General features: G+C 38.5%; 1 protein-coding gene across 1 annotated transcript; it reads left to right on the plus strand.

The window, feature by feature from the left end:
* Positions 1-292: 292 nt before the first annotated feature.
* chrnb1l (cholinergic receptor, nicotinic, beta 1 (muscle) like) lies at positions 293-19,975 on the plus strand. The gene is made up of 11 exons (XM_056234771.1): positions 293-572; positions 1,774-1,907; positions 2,140-2,184; positions 2,969-3,078; positions 4,280-4,388; positions 9,280-9,427; positions 9,606-9,791; positions 10,866-11,089; positions 11,183-11,361; positions 19,438-19,579; positions 19,733-19,975. Exons 1-11 carry the CDS (start codon positions 521-523, stop codon positions 19,871-19,873), a joined length of 1,470 nt encoding a protein of 489 aa, XP_056090746.1. The 5' UTR covers positions 293-520; the 3' UTR covers positions 19,874-19,975.
* The last annotated feature ends 1,819 nt before the right edge of the window (positions 19,976-21,794 follow it).

Below are 21,794 nucleotides of genomic sequence, written 5' to 3' on the forward strand. Positions count from 1 at the left end.
AAGTGTGAAAGGGAAGTCCCCTAAAAAGTATGCGAGCAGTGTACAGTACATGTGTGTGTGTATGAGAGTATGTTAAATGATGTCCTATCTCACCCTCCGGAAAAGGAACAGTCGTGCCCACCTCTTCCCTTTGTTCTCCCACAAAAATATCCCCTCTGCCACACACACACACACACACACACACACACACACACACACACACACATCAACAGGTGCCACAGATTCCAAACACATTCTTCTCTCCCTCCCATAATTCTTTGGCCTCCCAACCAATCACGGACACTGCATTTCACAAGTCAGGTTGCAGGGAGGAGAAAAATGATCAGGTGACCGTGTCAGGGGTTTGTTGGAGAGGTTCGGCCCTGCAACCGGTATGGAAATGAACAGAATCCCATCGGACTGCCGGTTAGTGAGAGTACAGAGACTGTGGAGCGGGATATGTGAGTTTGAGCGAGTTTGTTGAGGTGTGTCTGTACGTTGGTGACGGGACCAAACTCTGGAGATACAGCTTGTGCCTAAAATGAAGACTCTGCTCTGGGTCCTGTGGAGCTGCTGGCTTCTAACTCTCACAGGTAATACACATCGCGGAGGTGTGTCTCCCTTTGTTATGGGAAAAGAGCATTTGTGTTGAATTACACTATACCTTTAAAGGTTTTTTTTTGTAAAGGTTTTTTGAAAGGAGTCTCTTTTCCTCACCAAGACTGCATTTATTAAATACAGTAAAAACAGTAATATTTTGAAATATTATTACAACTTAAAATAACTGTTTTCTATTTTAAAATATTTTAAAATGTAATTTATTCCAGTGATCAAAGCTGTATTTTCAGCATCATCACTCCAGTGTTCAGTGTCACATGATCCTTCAGAAATCACTCTAATATGATGATTTGCTGCTCGAGAAACATTTAGGATTATTATCAATGTTGATAAAAAAAAATTAGGATTCTTTGATGGATAAAAAGGTCAAAGAACAGCCTTTATTTGAAATAGAAATGTGAAAGTATTTGCTTTCTCTTTTGATCAATTGAACACATTCTTGCTGAATAAATTCCTTTCAAAAACATTTACTGACTTTTTAAACATAGTATAAAATTACAGTGTGTGTGTGTGTGTCTAACAGTGTGTATTCCTCTTAATATTAATTTGTATATTCACTACATGTGTGTACAACTGAATTTTTTTAATATATTTGTTGTTGTTATATTTGTTAACGATAGATCGATTGATTGATTTAATATTATTAATAAGGATCTCGTAATTTTGCAGCCGTTATATTAGGCTGCTGTCACTTTAAGACCTGACGCACACATCCATTATACTGTTACACGTGTGTTTTCTTTCTCATTCATGTATATATATATATATATATATATATATATATATATATATATATATATATATATATATATATATTTATTTATATTAAAATGTATTATTAAATATAAAAAAAGAGATCAATTATTTTTGCATTGCAGTAGGTGGTCTAGTTTATCTGAATAGACGCCATTGAGGATAGTAACAGGTGTGTGTGTCACCATAGTGTCTCGGTTATGTGCTGTAATGAACTGTAACAGCTACAGCACATGTGACCTTGTAATAAGAAGACAAAGAAGCAGCGGCGCTCTGCATGTTGAAGTGGGTCGGCCCACTCTTAGAAAACCCTGTTTATGACTGAAGAGAGTTCAGTGCTCGGGTTATTTTGATTAAGAAACACTGAGAGGAAAGGAGTTAATTACATGCTAAAATAAAACAAGCGTGTGTGTGTGTGTCCAGGGGCGTCCGAGGCTGAACGGAGGCTACTGGAGGATTTGTTTCAGGATTACAACCTGAAGGTGCGACCGGCACGGACCTGGAATGAGCGAGTGATGGTCCGAGTGGGAATGACTTTAGTACAGCTTATCAGCTTGGTATGATACACACACACACACACACACACATCCTCTCTTTATTCATTCTTTTTTCCCCATTTCTCTCTCTATGTCATCGCTCACACAGTTTGTGTTGGGTGATTTTGGAGACCGGCGGCCCGTCTGACCCACTGGTTCAGAAACATTTCCCTGACATTAGAGAAACATTAGGAGGACTGACAGCATGACACACTCGACACACACTAATGTCACTATCTCTCCTCTCTCGCAGAACGAGAAGAATGAAGAGATGACAACAAACGTGTTCATGAATATGGTGAGAGGCAGAGCGTTTCTCTCATCCCTTATTTTACATCTACGCTTTTTATATCTGCAAGTCATTTCTGGATTTTCTTTTCTTTTTTTAAAACTGTCTCATGTGCTTTCTTCTGATGTGGCGCAAATAAGTGTGTGTGTGCGTGTGTGTGTGTGAGAGAGAGAGAGAGAATGTTTACTTAGCTAAGAGGATAAGGTTTGAGGACAAATTTGTTCGCAAATGATCTGTCAAAATTGAAGGGACAAGAGAATATCCTCCTATATAAATGAGATATCCTCATTAAACTTAATATACACTACCGTTCAAAAGTTTGGAGTCTGTGAGATTTGAGAAAAACGAAACAAAATTAATATTCAGCAAGGATGCATTAAGTCAAAAGTTACAGTAACTTTTGCATTGTTTTAAAATATATATAAAAAATGCTTTCAGTGTTTAAGTTGTATCACGGTTTTCACAACCACAGTTTTCAACATTGATAATAATCATAAATGTTTCTCGAGCAGCAAATCATCATATTAGACTGATTTATGAAGGATCATGTGACACTGAAGACTGGAGTAATGATGCTGAAAATGCAGCTTTGATCACAGGAATAAATTACATTTTATTATATATTATCTCACAGAAAAACAACCATTTTAAATTGTAATAATATTTCACATTATTACTGTTTTTCATGTTTTTTTGGTCAAATAAATGCAGCCTTAATGAGAACAAGAGACTTTTGAATGGTAGTGTGCATATATACGCAGTTTGCATGCATGTATCTCTCTCTCTTTTCCAGGAATGGATCGACTACAGGTTATCCTGGAATCCTGAGGACTATGACAGTATTGACGTTGTGCGAATTCCTCCCATAAAAGTGTGGCGTCCAGACATCTACCTAATCAACAAGTGAGAGCATCCACATATAATGCCACTCTGACAAATAGGGCTGGGTATTGACACAATTCGATTACGATTCGATTCGATTCAATATTGATTATTTTGGATATCACGTACAATACATGGCAAATTTTTTCAGGGAAAACAAATCTCTTAACTAATGCTGTAAACTATGGGAGTCAGTTGTAGCCTACTAGGCTTCATTAGCCTACTATAATATTGAAGGTAAAAATTAACTGATTTGTAGCTTTACAAACACTTAAATTACACTTTTATTTATTTTTATAATAAGAAAGTTATATGGAATATAAACATTAAGGTGGCTGTCATAAAAACTTGCCAGATTTATTCAAACATGCATTAAATATTATAATGAATATGTAATATGGTGCATATATTTAGCAAAATTCTTGTTTATATTTATGGTCACTTATGGTTTTTCTGAGGTAAATGTGACGTTACATTGTTTACAAGCTGTTTAACTGACGTATTTCCACGGTTGAAACACTGATTGAGTGATTCCATGTTACATGATACGGATTTCGATAAGTTGTAGGCCTACTCTATCTTTTAACACACTTTCAGATGCTCATTCATGTTTATTTGGCGCTGTAACCGGTATTATTAAGGCGGAAGAGGAGATCATGTGCTGCTGCTTCTCTTGATCTGAGCCACAGCGACAAAACGCTATTTATGTTTTTGAATTTCGTAAGAAAATGGACATAATTTGAAATTTGAGACTTTTTTTCATAATAATAGTAACAAAGCGATTTATTGGATGGGATGCGCGCTACAATGTTCCATTCATTCATCAAATGAAAACAGGATGACTAATCGACTCGTGAGAATAAAGAATCGATATCGGTTCGTAAAAATGACAATCGCTTAATATGGAGAAATCGATATTTTTTTACCCAGCCCTACTGACAAAAGATTTTTTTTTGTTTCTTTTAAAAAGCATGATTTATAACAGGACACCTGCCACAATTTCTTTCTTTGTTAATATGAACGGAAAACAAATCTACCAACAAAACACATCCATATTCAAGAGACACTGTTTAGATATTTATACTCGACAAGAATACATTTTTGCAGTGCAATCTAATAATTGTGCTAAATCTTAAGAAGCCAAAGTCAATGTAAATGACACTAAAGCATCTAAACTGCTCCGGGCACATGGACTATGCAATGTTCTCCCTGTGTGTAACAGTAATGATGGCCAGTTTGACGTGGCTCTGTATGTGAACGTGCTGGTGAGGAGTGATGGGACCGTCTCCTGGTATCCGCCTGCCATCTACCGCAGCTCCTGCTCCATAGAGGTACATGTACACTAGGGTTGTAATCTCCCAGTCGACTAGTCGATTTACTGGTCGATACGTTTAGTCGATTTCTTGCCGTGTTAATTTCATCAGGTGGAAAGCACTAATTGCTAATGGGGGTGTTTTCAGAGCACCCCTGTTTCACCATAGATATCCATAATAAAGGCTAGATGTCTCGTCCGCGCTGCTGGCCAATGGAGGTCGACGTCCGCACCTGCAGAGCCGGATTAACGCAAAGGCAAACTAGGCACGTGCCTAGGGCCCGACTGGCTGGATGGGGCCCAGACAGAGGGATACATTTTTTTTTTTTTTTTTTTTTTTACAAATGTCCTATCTACAATTTATTTCAATATTTATTAATTAACTAAAAATAGTGACGATGTTTATCTTAACCATAGACTGTTACATTACGTCACATTAACGCCAGCCCATCAGGTGCTGCGAAGCAAAAGCCTAAATAGGCACGCAAAGAAGCACAGCTCTAATGCAGGTGTGTGCGTTGTCGTCATCTATTTTGGAGTGATTGCAATGTATTCTAAATATAAACTTGTACTGTAGATCAGCGTCATTTCTGGAAAAAACATTCACCGCTTTATTACGAGTTTAAAAGAGCGCGAGCGTCATTAACGTGCCCAGACGCGACGCTTTGAATTTGCGCGTACAATGAATAACATCGCGTCGGGAGCTGACTAAAAACGCTACAAAAGTAAAAGACAAGACGTTTGAATTCAAAGTTAAAAAGCCAACACACTACAACATTTTTAAATGTTTCAAATAAAGGATCTCGGGTCTATCTTCTAAATTCTGCTGATGATTATACCCTGTCTGACATCAGCCTACTTACGCCAATAATATCAGTTTAGAATTTTTTTTCTAAATCAGTAGCGATCGTGTCTTTCTCTTCCACTTCATTTGTGTATAGCATATTTAAGCTAGCAATGCAATGCATAATATCATATTAGGCCTACTTATATTAATAATATGACAATATCTGCATTCTGCAGTCGAATATTTATTAAATGGGAGGGGAAAATCCTGCCCATACCAGCTATGAAAAAAATGATAAAAGCATATATCACTGAAGTGGTATTCTGGAACTGTGAATAAATTGAATAAAACAGCAAAATAACAATAACAATAACATCTTCATTAAACAAAAAAGAGATTACCTTAGATGAAGTTTGATTAATATGTAGCCTACTGGTAAAAAGTCTGGACCAATTACTATTTTTAATGTTTTTTTATTATGCTCTACAAGCCTGCATTTATTTGATCAAAAATACAAAAAAGAAAAAGAAAAACAGGAATATTCAGCAAGGATGTGTTAAATATATAAAAAGGGATAGTGAAGACTTTTTTAAACAACTTTTTAATAATAATAAATAAAAAAATCCTGAAAAAAAGTATCACAGGTTACAAAATAAATATTAAGCACCATTTCTAACATTTGATAATAAATCAGAATATTATAACGTTTTCTGAAGGATCACATGACACTAAATTCAGCTTTGCATCACATAAATATATTTTAAAGTAGTAAAATAGGAAAACTATTATTTTTAATTTTAATAATATTTCACTATTATTTATCTGTATTTTTGATCAAATAAATCCAGGCTTGATTAGCATAAGAGACTTCTTTCAAAAACATAAAAAATATTAATGTGTCCAAACTTATTTACTGTGTAAGTAAAAACATTTAAAATTAAATGTTGTATAAATTAAAAGGTTAGGAATCATATTTGTTTCAAGAGTTTTTTATTGGGGGTGGGGGGCCTCCAACATGAATATTGCCTAGGGCCTCCAAATGTCTAGAACCGGCCCTGCGCACCTGGCGGCCATCTTGTCACAGGCAGCTCGCTCACTCGTAACATTGTGTTTTAACGGTGCATGTACTTTTTAAATAACCATAACTTGCTCAATTTTCTACCGATTATCAAACGGTTTGGTTTGTTATAAACGTCAGAGATGTAGTTATGACACTGCACACTTATGAATAATAAGTGTATCAATAAATAATCATCCAGAAGTTTAATTACGTTTGTAAGAAACCAAACCGTTTGTAAATCCGTCAAGATTTCGACGAGATAAGAGTATTTGTGTTCGTGCTGATCACTCATCTTACATCAGGTACCATAGAGCCCTCCATCCTTCTTATGATGTAACGGGTACATCAGGATTTGTGGGAAGTGTTCCAGGTTCCGGCTGACTTAATCTATGCAGCCTAACGTGGAATTATAGAAGATCCCAGCCTCTCTTCAGAGCGTCTCAAAAAGCCACGGCTCCTTCAAAACACATGAACGCCTGTTTAATTTGCTTTCGACACGACTGGTATCCGCTATCACGGCCAGAGCAGAGTCTGCAAAGCGGCACGACATTAAGGCTGCGTTTACACCGCGAGTCTTTTTACACCGCAGAAAATGTTCATTTGATGATCACGAGAGAGAGATTGTAAGTGTGAATTACCTGCATGCGTCTGTATGTAATAGTGAAGCTTATACTACAGGGCCGTTGAATGCTTGAATCTGATTGGTCGACGAACGTTCTAAGGTGTGCAATTATTTTCAGGGAAACGCACGGCTAAAGTAGTTCCAGGCAGGTCTTGACCGCATTACAGTTCCATATCACTTCGCGTAGTCAACTGTCATAACGGAAAATAGGATACAATTCATAACAAGAAGTGACAGCGACAAATCCAACAGCTAGACAGACTCGAGGGCGAAAAACATGAAAACACCAAAAAAACAACAGCTTGGGCTGCCAATGTGTTTAACGACTGGCTTAAGCCAAAAAATACTGTGGACAAAGTAGAGAGAGATGCCGCAGACTCTTTAAATGCCCATTTGCGAGTTTAAATCTCACAATTCTGACTTTATAACATGCCATTGCGACTTTATATCACGCAATTTTGACTTTATATCACGCAATTCTGACCATGGGCCCTATTTTAACGATCTGAAACGCAAGTGTCAAAGCGCAAAGCGCAAGTAACTTTGTGGGCGGATCCCGGCGCTGTTGCTATTTTCCCGGCGGGATAAATGCCTCTTGCGCCTGGCGCAAATCTAAAAGGGGTTGGTCTGAAGTAGCTTCATTATTCATAGGTGTGGTTTGGGCGTAACGTGAAATAAACCAATCAGAGCGTCATCTCACATTCCCTTTAAGAGCAGGCGCGCTTGTTCTAAAGCAGATCCCTATTATAACGGCGGATTTGCCAGGCGCGCGCCAGGAGCGTTCACAGCCGAGGAGAGCGACGTTCTCGTCAGGGCCGTAAAACACAGAGAAGTGACATTGGGGATGGAGAAAGTTTGAGAAACCCACCCAAATTAACTTCTGTTAAACAGGCGTATGATAATTTGGGTAAATGTGTAAGCTACATGTATGCTTTTATAATAAATTGTCTATCTATCTATCTATCTATCTATCTATCTATCTATCTATCTATCTATCTATCGTAATAATGTATGATTTGCAAAAATGAAAACTGCTGCTTAGATGAGAGAATCAAAGTGTATGCGCGTTGTGCACACGCTACATTGATTATGGCCAAGCATGCGCCCTTAAAATAGCATAATGAACAACGCGCAACGCGCCACTGACTTTAGACTAGGTTTTTTCTGGTCAGTGGCGCAATTGTTTTATAGAACAGCAAAATAGCATGAGGGAAAGTTTGCGCCGGAACACGCCTCCTCTTTGCGCTGAACCGCCCCGGGGAGCGCAAGTGTATTTCTTAGTTAACCGACGTGCGTCTGTGGAGGGAAAAGTCCGCTTTGCGCGGGTGCAAAATAGGAATGATACATGCGTCAGTGTACAAAGTCATTTGCGCCGAGTGCAAGATAGGGCCCTATATCTCACAATTCTGGCTTTATAACTCGCAATTCTGACTTTATAACTCGCAATTCTGACTTTATATCTCGCAATTCTGACTTTATATTATGCAATTCTGACTTTATATCACGCAATTCTGACTTTATATCACGCAATTCTGAGTTTATATCACGCAATTCTGACTTTATAACATGCTATTGCGACTATATCACGCAATTCTGACTTTAGGCTATATCTCGCAATTCTGGCTTTATAACACGCAATTCTGACTTTATAACTCGCAATTCTGACTATAACACGCAATTCTGACTATATCACGCAATTCTGACTATATCACGCAATTCTGACTTTATATCTCGCAATTCTGACTTTATATCTCGCAATTCTGGCTTTATAACATGCCATTGCGACTTTATATCACGCAATTCTGACTTTATATCTCGCAATTCTGGCTTTATAACATGCCATTGCGACTTTATATCAAGCAATTCTGACTTTATATCTCGCAATTCTGGCTTTATAATATGCCATTGCGACTTTATATCACGCAATTCTGACTTTATATCTCACAATTCTGACTTTATATCTCGCAATTCTGGCTTTATAACTCGCAATTCTGAATTCTGAAAAAAAGTCTGAATTGTGGCAGAACCTGTCGGCCTCTGGAAACCGGATATACGTGTTTGACGCTTAAATTACCTCATGTCTCAAAACATTACTATAATATTGAACGTAAACAACTTACAGAGCTCTAGTTGTAACGCCTGACTGCTACAGATTCATTTCGGCGTTGATAGTGTTGCCATCGAAAGGTATAAATCCGGCTAGGAAGTCTCCGGGTAGAACATGAACATTGCATTTGGACCGAATGCAATGATTGGACGAACATTTTTTGGACATGAGACTTCCACAGAAGAGATATGTACAGTTTTTAACATTTAGACCACTTCTACTATTGAATGCTTTCAGGATGTGAAAAGAGTTTCAACCAGTATAACAAAACATTGCCTACTGTAGCTTTAACTGTTATTATTACTGTTTAAAGTTGTGCTCTCCGGCCCTATAGGTTGCATACTTTCCATTCGACTGGCAGAACTGCACAATGGTGTTTCGTTCCTACACGTATGATTCCTCAGAAGTGGACCTTCAGTACGGTCTAGATGAAGATGGCAACGAGCTCCATGAGATAGTTATTGATGAGAATGCCTTCACTGGTTAGTGTACTTCCTCTTAAACATGACAACTTCCTGTCCAGCATCATAAAGGATGCAAGAATGTTCATTATGTACATTTATAATCATAGTTTACGGTTGCCAAGCAATGTAGCAACTTGGCACACTCTCTCCTTGCTTCTATCTCTTTTTCTCTCACTAGTCCTCTCTCTTCCCTAAGAGAACGGCGAGTGGCAGATTTGTCACAAGCCCAGCAGGAAGATCGTCCAGGAGGACCTGTATGAGGACATCACCTTCTACCTGATCATCGAGAGGAAGCCTCTGTTCTACATCATCAACATCATCGTGCCCTGCATCCTCACCAGTGTGCTGGCCATATTCGTCTTCTACCTGCCGCCTGGTGCAGGTGCCCATCTTTAATTAGCAAATCAATTCGATGACTGTCCTATGTTCAGCTTTGCTGTTTTATAAAACACCCTGACTATTTAAAAAGCACTACCATTCAAAAGTTGGAACGTTTTATTTAATGTTTTCTCTTATGCTCAGCAAAGCTGCATTTATTTCATCAAAAATACTTAAAATACTTAAAAATTTAGCAATTCGAAATAGCTGTTTTTCTATTGTAATAGATCTTAAAATGTAATTTATTCCTGTGATTAAAGATGAATTTTCAGCATCATTACTCCAGTCTTCAGTGTCACATGATCCTTCAGAAATCATTCTTAATTTGATGATTTGATGCTCAAGAAGAGTTTCTCATTATTATTATCAATGTTAAAAATAGTTGTGCTGCTTCATATTTTTCTGAAAACTGTTTTTTTTAAGGATTCTTTGATTAAAAGAAAGTTCAAATTAGTTGCAGTTATTTGATTTTGAAGTATAATTATTTTGGAGCATTATAAACGTCTTTACTAATTATAAAAGTATTGATGTCTTTAAAAAAAAAACGTACTTACCCCAAGCCTTTGAATGGTAGTTTTTTACAAGACTCAAAAAGTATTTAAGGTGTATACAAAATGTGGATGACAAAAAAATATATTTTTTGCAGTGTTATTTTAGTTTTATTATAATTGTATTAATATTTTGAATTAACTTTTATTTTTATATTTTTAGTTCCCACGTTGATTTTGGTTTAATTTTTTAGTAATTTCATTTATTTTTATTTTTATTTCAGTTTTAGATTTATTTTGAGCTTTTATTTATTTCCAGTTGATCATTGCCAAGGCAACATTTCTCATTTTTGTTTCGTTTTTCATCTAATATTTATTTTATTTCACCTTTATTTCAATTAACAGAAATGTTTTTTTAATAATTTTAGTAAACAGAAAAAAACCTTTTTGTCTTTTGTCTGCCTCATTTTTAAACTTGCCTCCATGCATTAAATAATAGTTAGTACGTTTACCTATACAGAAGGTTAATGGCCTAAAATATGTCCGTATATATTGATTATATAAGACGTGATTTCTGACCTCTCCCTCAGGTGAGAAGATGACTCTATCCATCTCCGTCCTCATTGCTCTCACTGTTTTCATGCTGTTGTTGGCTGACAAAGTCCCAGAAACATCGCTTGGCATTCCTATCATCGTTAAATACGTGATGTTCACCATGATCCTGGTGACGTTCTCTGTCATCCTAAGCGTGGTGGTCCTGAACCTCCACCACAGGACTCCCAGCACACACCACATGCCCGTGTGGGTGCGAAAGGTGACGCATCTTGATTTAAAGAGCAGCTTCTTTACATTATTCCATACAATTACTTAAAACTGAAAGCATATCCTGTCATCTAACATTCTGCAGGTGTTCATCAACTTGCTGCCTCGTTACTTGGGTGTGCTCAGGCCCCAAACTGAGGAGCCAGTGGAGGACGAGACAAAAGAAAACGTCCCACTGGGTTGTTTGGACCAAGGCCTCAGACCTGGAGGTGAATATTTCGTCCGAAAGATCAACCCAGAGCTGGTAATGCCGTGGAGAGGAAGGTATTTCAGACACCAAAATAAGCTGCTTCTGTATGTAACAATTTGTGTGTCCTCTAACATTTTTAAAGTAGTCAATAATTTCATCTCTTAAAACTCATATTTAAATGTTTTCTCCTTGAAAAAAGATGATTCATGCCTTAAAATAGCTTGAATGTAACTCGACACCCTTGCCTCATTTAGTATACACGGTTCTATGAATATGCAAATGAGCCCCGCCTCCACTCACTCACTCAGCTCAGAGATCCACTCGTTGACGATCACACGTGGATCTGATTGGTTACAAGGTAGTGTGTGACGTCAGAAACACCAGCGATTTCAAACCGTATTTTTGAGACTGTCTTTGGTCCACTGCAGTTTTAAGGAGAAAATACTCAGCAATGCTGTCGACTTATGAATTTACACATGATTTGTCTTAAATCATATTAAAAACACCATATAGACATGAAAACAACATTAAAAGCTTGATTTCCACCACAGAGGGACTTTAAGTTTATATGTGATATAAAAAAGCATATGAAATAAAGTATGTAGTATGTACTATGTTCCCTTTCGTAGTCATTCGACGTAACGTCTCCGTTCCCTACTCGTAACCGAGACGTTCTGTAGAGTTGTGTAAAGTAAACTCTCATTTGGTTGTAGTTAAAGTAGGTCAATCGATTCATTAAACATTCACTCAACTGATTTGTTCAAATGGAATGATTTATTCAGTAACAAAAAAACAGTTCTGCCATGTCTTTGTTTGGAACTATTTTTTGTCGTGAAATTAAGCAAAACAGGCAATATTGTGTCTAAAAATGTCACTTAATATTAACTTCTTGTTTATTAAACTTTTTTTTCTTTTTCTTTTTGCAGTCTGCAGGCACAGTATTTGGGGGGACGGCTCTCTGTGTGATTGCTTCACCATATCATATGATATAAATATAGCCTAAAAGACTACTCAATACAGGGGCATTTTTCCTGCAGTTTTATAGAGTAAAAGGCTACATCACGCAGTCTTGGGTGTTTTCGTTTGGTGTTTACAAAGTGAGGGTCATACTTGATAATGTCCAATTCGCCTTTGGCTAAGCCACACCCTAGAATGTAGATTGACCAATCACAGCGCAGCCAAGAACGAGCTCCCACAGAGGTCCGACACTTTTTCACAGCGCTCCATTGGCTTTAACACAGGCGTCTCATATGTTGGTCTTGGCAGGCTATTACCATCGTAGTTTTATCAAAAATATGGTTAAACCGACGTTGTGCCTGGGGCATTTATAACACAGATACGCGTTTCCCAGAGAGGTTGGAGGGGGGTGTCCGTTTTTTTCCCTTCCCAAAACCGAAGTCAAATCCTGACAAGTGTCGTCTTGCACACGCTGCTAATAAATACACCGTTATACTCGCGTAGTCCGTTTGCTTCGTAATAACGATTATAGAAGTGAATAGAGAACTACCCAGCTTTGCATGAACAGTGTTGCTCCTTGATATTGTTTGTCCCAGCCTCCGTCTCGATTAGTAGGATATGCGGTGGTTCATTTTTTGACTGTGACCGGTATGCTTTTGCCTCTATTTGGATGCCTTGTTGTTCCTTGCGTTTCACCTGTATGTCGTGAACGTATGCCTTCGAACGTATTGCAGCCCCTTTGCCTACTTCTATCGGACACTTTATTTGCTGCTTTATAAGTTTGATAAAATTTCAGCAGGAAGAGCTGTCACAGCATAAGCCATGTTGATACCAGAGCCCAGATGAAGTTTGTTTATCGGACGCAGCAACAGTAACTAAGGGGGGCGGGGCTTAGCCAAAGGCGAATTGCACATCGTTAAAACAAGAATTACGATAGTATCATAGACTTTATATACCAATTGCACACCCCTACTCTTGTTAGACACAGTGCATGAGCACTCACTGAAACAAAAACACACTTAGATGCCAAATCAATAACAAGAGTATAATGTGCTTGTACCGTAATCTACTGGTGTTGGCAATATTGCTCGCTTTTAAGCAACTCATAAACACGGATCAGGGCGGACGGGTGATGAAAGTCCCTGTGCTGGCTGTTCCTCCTCTCAATCCAAAGGCATTTGATCTCAGCCCAGTTAAGCCCAGTCACCCCTCCAAAGTCGCCAGGACCTAAGCTCTTGTTGAGCTGAGGCATTAGAGTGAAATGCACACAGGAACAGCAGGGGAGGCCGAGGGTCGAGGATGCACAGAAATGGATGAATGGGAGGATAGACAGATGGATGGGGTTTCTCTGAAAACGTGTAGAGCGTGCAGAAGAGAAAGGGTCTCCATCTGTCTGTAATAGACATAACAAACTGTCTATTCCCCTCCGCGTGTGTGTGAGAGTGGCTCGTCTGCCTGTTATAATGTGGTGCTAACAGGTGGTCTTACGACGACTGCTACAGCTTTATTATAGTGCTAAGCTCACAAGTCCTTCAAGAAATGCCGCCGGTCTTGAGGGCTACCGGATAAGAAAAGTGATTTCAATTGTTTTATTTGGGTTTTATTTGTTCATAAATGACAATCCGTTGTTATCAGCAGGTGGTACTTGCTATCCAAAATTTGGAGTAACCCAAAGGCCTAAATAACCCAAGTTTCTTGCTCATGTCGTTTTGTCACTTGTGATTTAAGCGTGTCTGATGTCTGAGTTTGCTTGCTTGGTGTGAAGAATGTGTAATGGTGTTTGGAGACTGGATTCGCAACAGGTATGAAAGCAATACAGACTAATTTTAGGAGGTTAACTGCTTTTGAAAATGTTGATTTGTATTGTGATATTTCGCAAGCAGAGTTGCAAATGACAAAAAAGAGGGAACATATTTCACCTATCCAGGCCTCTCTCCATTGGCTTCCTGTGAAACAAAGAGTTGATTTCAAGGTTTTAACGTACGTGTTTAAAGCTCTTCACGGAATGGCCCCTATTTATATATCAGAACTTTTAAGTTCTTATTCTCCTCAGAGATCACTTAGATCGTCATCTCTGCTATTATTAAATATCCCGAAATCACGTTTGAAAAAAAAAAAGGTGATGGGTCCTTTTCAGTCTATGCTCCAAAACTTTGGAATACACTACCTTTATCGATCAGAGCTTCTCCTACTTTAAAGGTTTTTAAAGCATCAATTAAAACCTGCCCTTTTCTCAAGCTTATTAAATTGAAAAATTCTTTTTGCATCTATGAAATACTACAGGGTTGCAGTTCTTGTGAGGTCGCTAGGTTAAAATTTGTACTTATTATAAAGATTCTATTTATTTAGTTTTTAGTTTTAAGTTTTTATATGCTCTACTTAACTGTATGTGTACTTTTGATGTATCTGTGAAGCACTTTGGTCAACATTCGTGTTTTTAAACGGTGCTATAGAAATAAACTTTGACCTTGACCTTGAAATGTATTTCTCATTGCTACTTGTTAAAAACAAATATTCTTTATGTATTTAATCTCACTTTATTGACAATGTCTTTGCCGTTGACTTTCGATGATCCAATTCAATCATACTGAATAAAAGCCTGAGTAAAAAAACGAGTTTTCTCCTCCTAGGTCCTTAACAATGGTATTTTAGTATTATTTATTCACTATTATAGTAGGCCTACTTATTAATATTTTGAATTGGCATATATTTATATTCTCAGTTCTTCTTCCGCTCGTCAAGTCTATGGCAGCCCGGCGTCTAACAATCAGCATCCTTAGAAACGCTTTGAACAACTTTGAAAGTCAGTAGAGAAAGGCTTATAGTCCATCATAACATCATAATATTCATCATACACCCGCTATATTGCTAAATCTATCCCATTTTTAATATCACCCGGAAAATATACCGGGATAAGCTGTCTTCTCTTGAGACTCCCCTGCTTCAGAGCGATCATAGTTAATGATATGCTAAAGCTCACCCACACGTTGATCTGATTGGTTACAAGGTAGTGTGTGACGTCAGAAACACCAGCGATTTCAAACCGTGTTTTTGAGGCTGTCTTTGGGTCACTGCAGTTTTAAGGAGAAAATACTCAGCAATGCTGTCGACTTATGAATTTTACACATGGTTTGCTTAAAGCATATTAAAAACACCACATAGACATATAAACAACATTAAAAGCTTGATTCTCACCACTGGGGGACTTTAATAGTTTGTTGGTACTGCAGAAAAGAGACCTGTAACACGGGTCGGGTCAAAGTGGTTCATTCTTCTCCAAACCAGCTGTCCAGCGCACAGAGTTATATATTCAGTAATGTTGTTGAGGTCGTTTTTGAAAAGAAGCATATGGCCAACATTAGACTTTTAGCATATTAAAACACTCTTCGAGAAGTCGCATATTCAGTTTCATTCCTGGCTGTTTTTGAATGCAAAAACATGCTCGTCTCATCAGGATCAAATGAGTTTGAAAGCAGCCTAAAATGCTTGGTAAAAGAGTAAGTTGGCTTGTTGCTCTGATGTGTTCACTAGCCGAGTTTCCATTACCCTTCAAATTGCGCAAATTGAAATTGCGAATTGAAAATGCGCTCAATGGAAACACGTCAATTTCGCAAAAACTCCCGTTTATCGCAAAAAAGTTTTTCCGCTCGCATGAGGTGGTTTTTCAGGCAATTCGAAAAAGGAATATTTCGCAAAACTGCAATGAAAACAGTTTTTGCGCGTTTACAGTCATCTGACTTAGAAGGCGCGGTGTGTTTGGACAGAATACGAGACAGTTCTTTAATAAATTCATAAAATAAAAAATAATTACAGGAAAACTGGATTCTAAACCTCAAAGAAATGCCACAATCAAGACCTCGAACTAGCAGAAATGAGGGAGAAACACCTCATATGTGCCGCTCACAGTATAAGGGTCTTTCCTTACCATTAAAGGGATAGTTCACCCTAAAATGAAAATGATGTCATTAATGACTCTCCCTCATGTCGCTCCAAGCCCGTAAGACCTCCGTTCATCTTCGGGACACAGTTTAAGATATTTTAGATTTAGTCCGAGAGCTTTCTGTCCCTCCATTGGAAATGTGTGTACGGTATACTGTCCTTGTCCAGAAAGGAAATAAAGACATCATCAAAGTAGTCCATGTGACATCAGTGGGTTAGTTAGAGTGTTTTGAAGCATCGAAAATACATTTTGCTCCAAAAATAACAAAAACTACGACTTTATTCAGCATTGTATTGTCTTCCGGTTCTGTTGTGGATCCGCGTTCATTGAGCGGTTTAGTCCAAAATTTCTGAAGAGACACGATCTCTTTATATGATGAACAGATTGAATTCAGGCTTTTATTCACATAAACATTTATCAGCAAACATAAACAGAAGCTCGACCGAACCTGCTTGACGCACGAGAATGAACCTCATTGGCTCTTGCGGAACCTCAAACATGATGCGTAACACGAGAATGAACCTCATTGGCTCTTGCGGAACCTCAAACATGATGCGTAACACGAGAATGAACCTCATTGGTTCTCGCACGTCAAGTGAACATGCTTGAGCTTCTGGTTTCCACTTATGATGTGTGAGTTGATAAATGTTTATATGTGAATAAAAGCCTAAATTAAATCTGCTCATCATATAAAGCGATCGAGTCTCTGAAATTTGGAACTAAACCGCTCAATTCATATGAATTATTTTTACGATCTCTTTATGAACTTATTGAAGCACGTAGGTTCAGAATCTCTCAGATTTCATACAAAATATTAATTTGTGTTTCGAAGATGAAGGAAAGTCTTACGGACCTGGAAAGACATGAGGGAGAGTAATAATGACAGCAGAATTTTCATTTTTGGGTGAACTATCCCTTTAAAAACAAACCTTAATTTCGATATTTTGGTCTCGGGTCAAGGATTTTGAACTAACTACAAGTAACTACATGTCCAGTCAACATAAAAACACAGGGTATTATAACACCCACCTCTCGTGGAGCGCCCGATCTGCCCGAGTTTGGGGGCTCGCTGCACTCTTCGCGGGGCGGACAGGAGGTCTGGTCGGGTTCGCCCTGCCTGTCCGAGCTCGTACGGGATCACCGGACTGGGTTGTAAAGCACCTGTCGGTGGTATGAGATCGGGCATCTCTGCCATTCCGTACATGACCTCTTGCTGTTGTTCTTCGGTGGGTGTATTCATAAAAAACGACCTCAACTCGTTGGTTTGGCTGTGCACTTCCGCGACGGCGTGTTTCTCAATCCACCTATACTGGATCCAGTGTTGACAACACCTGGGGAGGGGGAAAACGCGTTCAGTGCCGCTGCTGACGTGTGTCTGGTGTGTGTGTGTGTGTGTGTGTTCCGGTTCTGTTGTGGATCCGCGTTCAGTGCCGCTGCTGACGTGTGTCTGGTGCGCCCGAGCTTCGTTTACAGTCTGAGGGAGACGCACGCTGGAAACAAAACAATCTTCACAAACATGTCTAAGGATTTCCACACTGAGGAAGACTTGGATTTTTTTGCCCAGCGATATTTATTTGAACCCGAATACACGGACGCACCAGACACACGTCAGCAGCGGCACTGAACGCGGATCCACAACAGAACCGGAAGACAATACAATGCTGAATAAAGTCGTAGTTTTTGTTATTTTTGGACCAAAATGTATTTTCGATGCTTCAAAACATTCTAACTAACCCACTGATGTCACATGGACTACTTTGATGATGTCTTTATTTCCTTTCTGGACAAGGACAGTATACCGTACATACATTTACAATGGAGGGACAGAGAGCTCTCGGACTAAATCTAAAATATCTTAAACTGTGTCCCGAAGATGAACGGAGGTCTTACGGGCTTGGGACGACATGAGGGCGAGTCATTAATGACATCATTTTTGGGTGAACTAACGCTTTAATGCTTGGATAACACGCCTGCGTCTCCTTCCATTAATAATAATAATGTCTAGTGCGGTGGCTCTGATATATATAAACCTAACGTCCGTTGCCTTGATTTTTGGAATGACTGATCGCGAGAGGGAAAAATGACGTTTTACTCGCATAACATCGGTTAATGGAAACGCCGTCATTTCGCAATAGTTTTTTATCGACATTTAGAAAAAATCACAAAAGTTTTACACAAATCTGTAATGGAAACGCGCCTCTATGTTCATTTAACTGCCTGAAGAAACCGATGGAAGAGTTGTTAGCGCAATAGTAATCTGTGTTGAATGTATGTGCTTTGTTTGTGTAGCGTGAAGGTCTGTGTGTGCAATCATGTCAGGATGTGTCTTTGTATAATTAGGTGTGCTTACAGCAAAAGCATTCAGTGTGTGGAAACAAGCGCTTGTATGAGTTCCTGTCTATACCAGTGTGCATCTCATTGACCACGCATGTCATGTGCCGGACGTGTGGTGCTCTCTGTATAATCCCTGTTGGAAAAAGCTCACCCTTGAAAGAATGGGAATGTGAGAGAGAGGAGAGGTCAGTCCCAGACACAGCACAGCTCTCATTCATTCCCACTATAGCACACAGCAACACAATACTAACCTCTGCAATGCTCTCGCTACTGTACAATTACAGGACTGCACAATGCTATACATGTATTAGTGATGCACTATTTCTCATACTTGTTTTTAATATGCTTTAAGACAAATCATGTGTAAAATTCATAAGTCGACAGCATTGCTGAGTATTTTCTGCTTAAAACTGCAGTGGACCAAAGACAGTCTCAAAAATACGGTTTGAAATCGCTGGTGTTTCTGACGTCACATACTACCTTGTAACCAATCAGATCAACGTGTGATCGTCAACGAGTGGATCTCTGAGCTGAGTGAGTGAGTGGAGGCGGGGCTCATTTGCATATTCATAGAACCGCGTATAGTAAATGAGGGAAGGGTGTCGAGTTACATTCAAGCTATTTTAAGGCATGAAGAATTTTTTCAAAGAAAAAAAACGTAATATGTCGTTTTGGTGATCAAAGATGAGCTTTAATGGATAAAAATATTGACTACAGGGGGACTTTCATGATAATTGTCATATATTTTAACAATCCACTTACAGTAATTTGAGTTGTGTTAATGTTTAGGGTTAATTATTCTTTATTTGTGTGTGTGTGTGTGTGTGTGTGTGTGTGTGTGTGTGTGTGTGTGTGTGTGTGTGTGTGTGTGTGTGTGTGTGTGTGTGTGTGTGTGTGTGTGTGTGTGTGTGTGTTTTAGTCATAATGAGAGCACTGTGAAGTTGCAGAGGTTCTCAAACAGTGACAACTATTGTCTGATTCTGCCCCCGAATCTCAAATCTGCAATCGCCGCCATCAATTACATGTCCGAACAGTTGAAGAAACAGGATGTGGATGATACTGTAAGTCTATAAACACACACACACACACCTTCCATCTCTCTTTTCCACACACAGGAACACAAAGAAAGCTTTATCTGAGGCTCTTCCTCTGATGCTCATGATTCTTCATCATCAGTGTGTCAGGGAGATAAACATGTCCCGTTGTGTGTGTAGATGACGGATGACTGGCAGTACATCGCTGTGGTTTTGGATCGGCTCTTCTTCTGGCTCTTTGTCATCATCACTTCACTGGGAACACTGGCCATGTTTCTGGATGCCAGTTTCAACCTCACTCCTGACCAGCCTTTTCCATGAGCACATCCCTGATCCAACATCCGACACACTGAACACACACCACAGGGACTCCAGGGGGCGCCAGAGAGTACTCTCTCTCTCTCTCTCTCTCTCTCTCTCTGTCTGTCTTCCTTCCACACTTTATTTCTTTCTTCCTCCCTTTCTTTCTTTCCCTCCTTCCTTCTGTCCATCTTTTCCTTCCGTTTCTTTCCGTCCATCCCGCTTTTCCTTCCTTCCGTGTTCCATCTGTCCATCCTTTCTTCTTTCTTTTCTCCCTTTCCTTTCTTCTTTTCTTTCCTTCCGTTTATTTACGTCCATCCCGCTTTTCCTTCCGTCTGTCCTTCCTTCCTTTTTTCCTCCCGTCTGTCCTTCCTTCCTTTTTTCCTCCCTTTCCTTTCTTTCTTTCCTTTCTTCTTTTCTTTCCTTCCATTTATTTCCGTCCATCCCGCTTTTCCTTCCGTCTGTCCTTCCTTCTTTCTTTCCTCCTTTTCTTTCTCTTTCTTTCTTTCTTTCTTTCCTTCCGTTTCTTTCCATCCATCCGGTTTTTCCTTCCGTCCTTTCTTTCTTTCTTTCTTTCTTTCTTTCTTTCTTTCTTTCTTTCTTTCTTTCTTTCTTTCTTTCTTTCCTTCCTTACATCTGTCCCTCCTTTCCTTCAGTTTCTTTCTATCCTTTCTTTCCTTCCATAAGTCTTTCCCTTCCTTCCATTTCTTTCCATCCATCTGTCCTTCTTTCCTTCTGTCCGTCATTTCTTCCTTGCTTACTTCCTTCATTTCCTTCCAGTTCTTTCCTTTCTTTCTTTCCTTTCTTCTTTTCTTTCCTTATGTTTATTTCCGTCCATCCAGCTTTTCCTTCTGTCTGTCCATCCTTCCTTCTTTCCTCCTTTTCTTTCTCTTTCTTTCTTTCTTTCCTTCCATTTCTTTCCATCCATCCGTTTTTTCCTTCCGTCCTTTCTTTTTTTTTTTCTTTCATTCCTTCCTTCCAGCTGTCCTTCCTTTCCTTCAGTTTCTTTCCGTCCATCCTTTCTTTCCTTTCATAAGTCTTTCCTTTCCTTCCATTTCTTTCCATCCATCTGTCCTTCTTTCCTTCTGTCCGTCATTTCTTCCTTGCTTACTTCCTTCCTTTCCTTCCAGTTCTTTCGATCCATCTGTCCTTCCTTCCTTTTTTTTCTTCCTTTCTGTCCTTCCTTTCTTCCTTCCTTTTCCTCCTTTCTTTCTTTCTTTCTTTCTTTCTTTTTCTTTCTTTCTTTCTTTCTTTCTTTCTCCCTTCCTAAATTAATGTTTCGATTTGTTGATAATATATATATATATATGTTTCCATGACAATATATTTTGTTATTGTCAAATTCTCTCAATTCATCCACTACGCTTATAATCAATAATTCTGTGCTCTTTACTTATTACATACTGCATTTAGGTCATTATATTTAATATACCTTTAAGAATAGCTGTTTTTTAACTGTTTTTATTCATGGCGTAGTCTGAACAACCTATTTTCTTTTCTTTCTTTTTTTTCTTGATCTAGTGTTCATAAAACAGAGAGAGCCTGTAAATTGTCTTTTTTATTTAATTGTTTTTTGTCATTTATTTGTTTGTTCAAGAATCCTAAAAAAACTGCATTACATTAAGCAGCACAGCGGTTTTCAACTGATAATAATCAGACATGTTTCTTGAGCATCAGCATTTTAGAGTGATTTCTGAAGATCATGTGACACTGAGTAAAGAAAATTCAGCTTTGATCACAGGAATAAATGACATTTTAAAATATATCCACATATAGAAACCTGCTATTTTAAATTGTGTTCATATTTCACTGTTTTTAATGTATTTTTTGATCAAATAAATGCAGCCTTGGTGAGCATAACATACTTCTTTCAAAAACATCCAAATTATACTTGTTTTGAAGCAAAAAAGAAACTATTAATTCATTTATCAAGGGTTAATCA

Source organism: Rhinichthys klamathensis, unplaced genomic scaffold (assembly GCF_029890125.1).
Source record: "Rhinichthys klamathensis goyatoka isolate OS25496 unplaced genomic scaffold, OSU_Roscu_1.1 h1tg000405l_1, whole genome shotgun sequence".
NCBI lineage: Eukaryota > Metazoa > Chordata > Actinopteri > Cypriniformes > Leuciscidae > Rhinichthys > Rhinichthys klamathensis.

Coding starts and splice junctions, on each gene's coding strand:
- chrnb1l (XM_056234771.1), top strand. CDS start 521: ATGAAGACTCTGCTCTGGGTCCTGTGGAGCTGCTGGCTTCTAACTCTC. Junction 573..1,773: donor CTGGCTTCTAACTCTCACAG/GTAATACACATC, acceptor GTGTGTGTCCAG/GGGCGTCCGAGGCTGAACGG. Junction 11,362..19,437: donor GTAATGCCGTGGAGAGGAAG/GTATTTCAGACA, acceptor TGTGTGTTTTAG/TCATAATGAGAGCACTGTGA.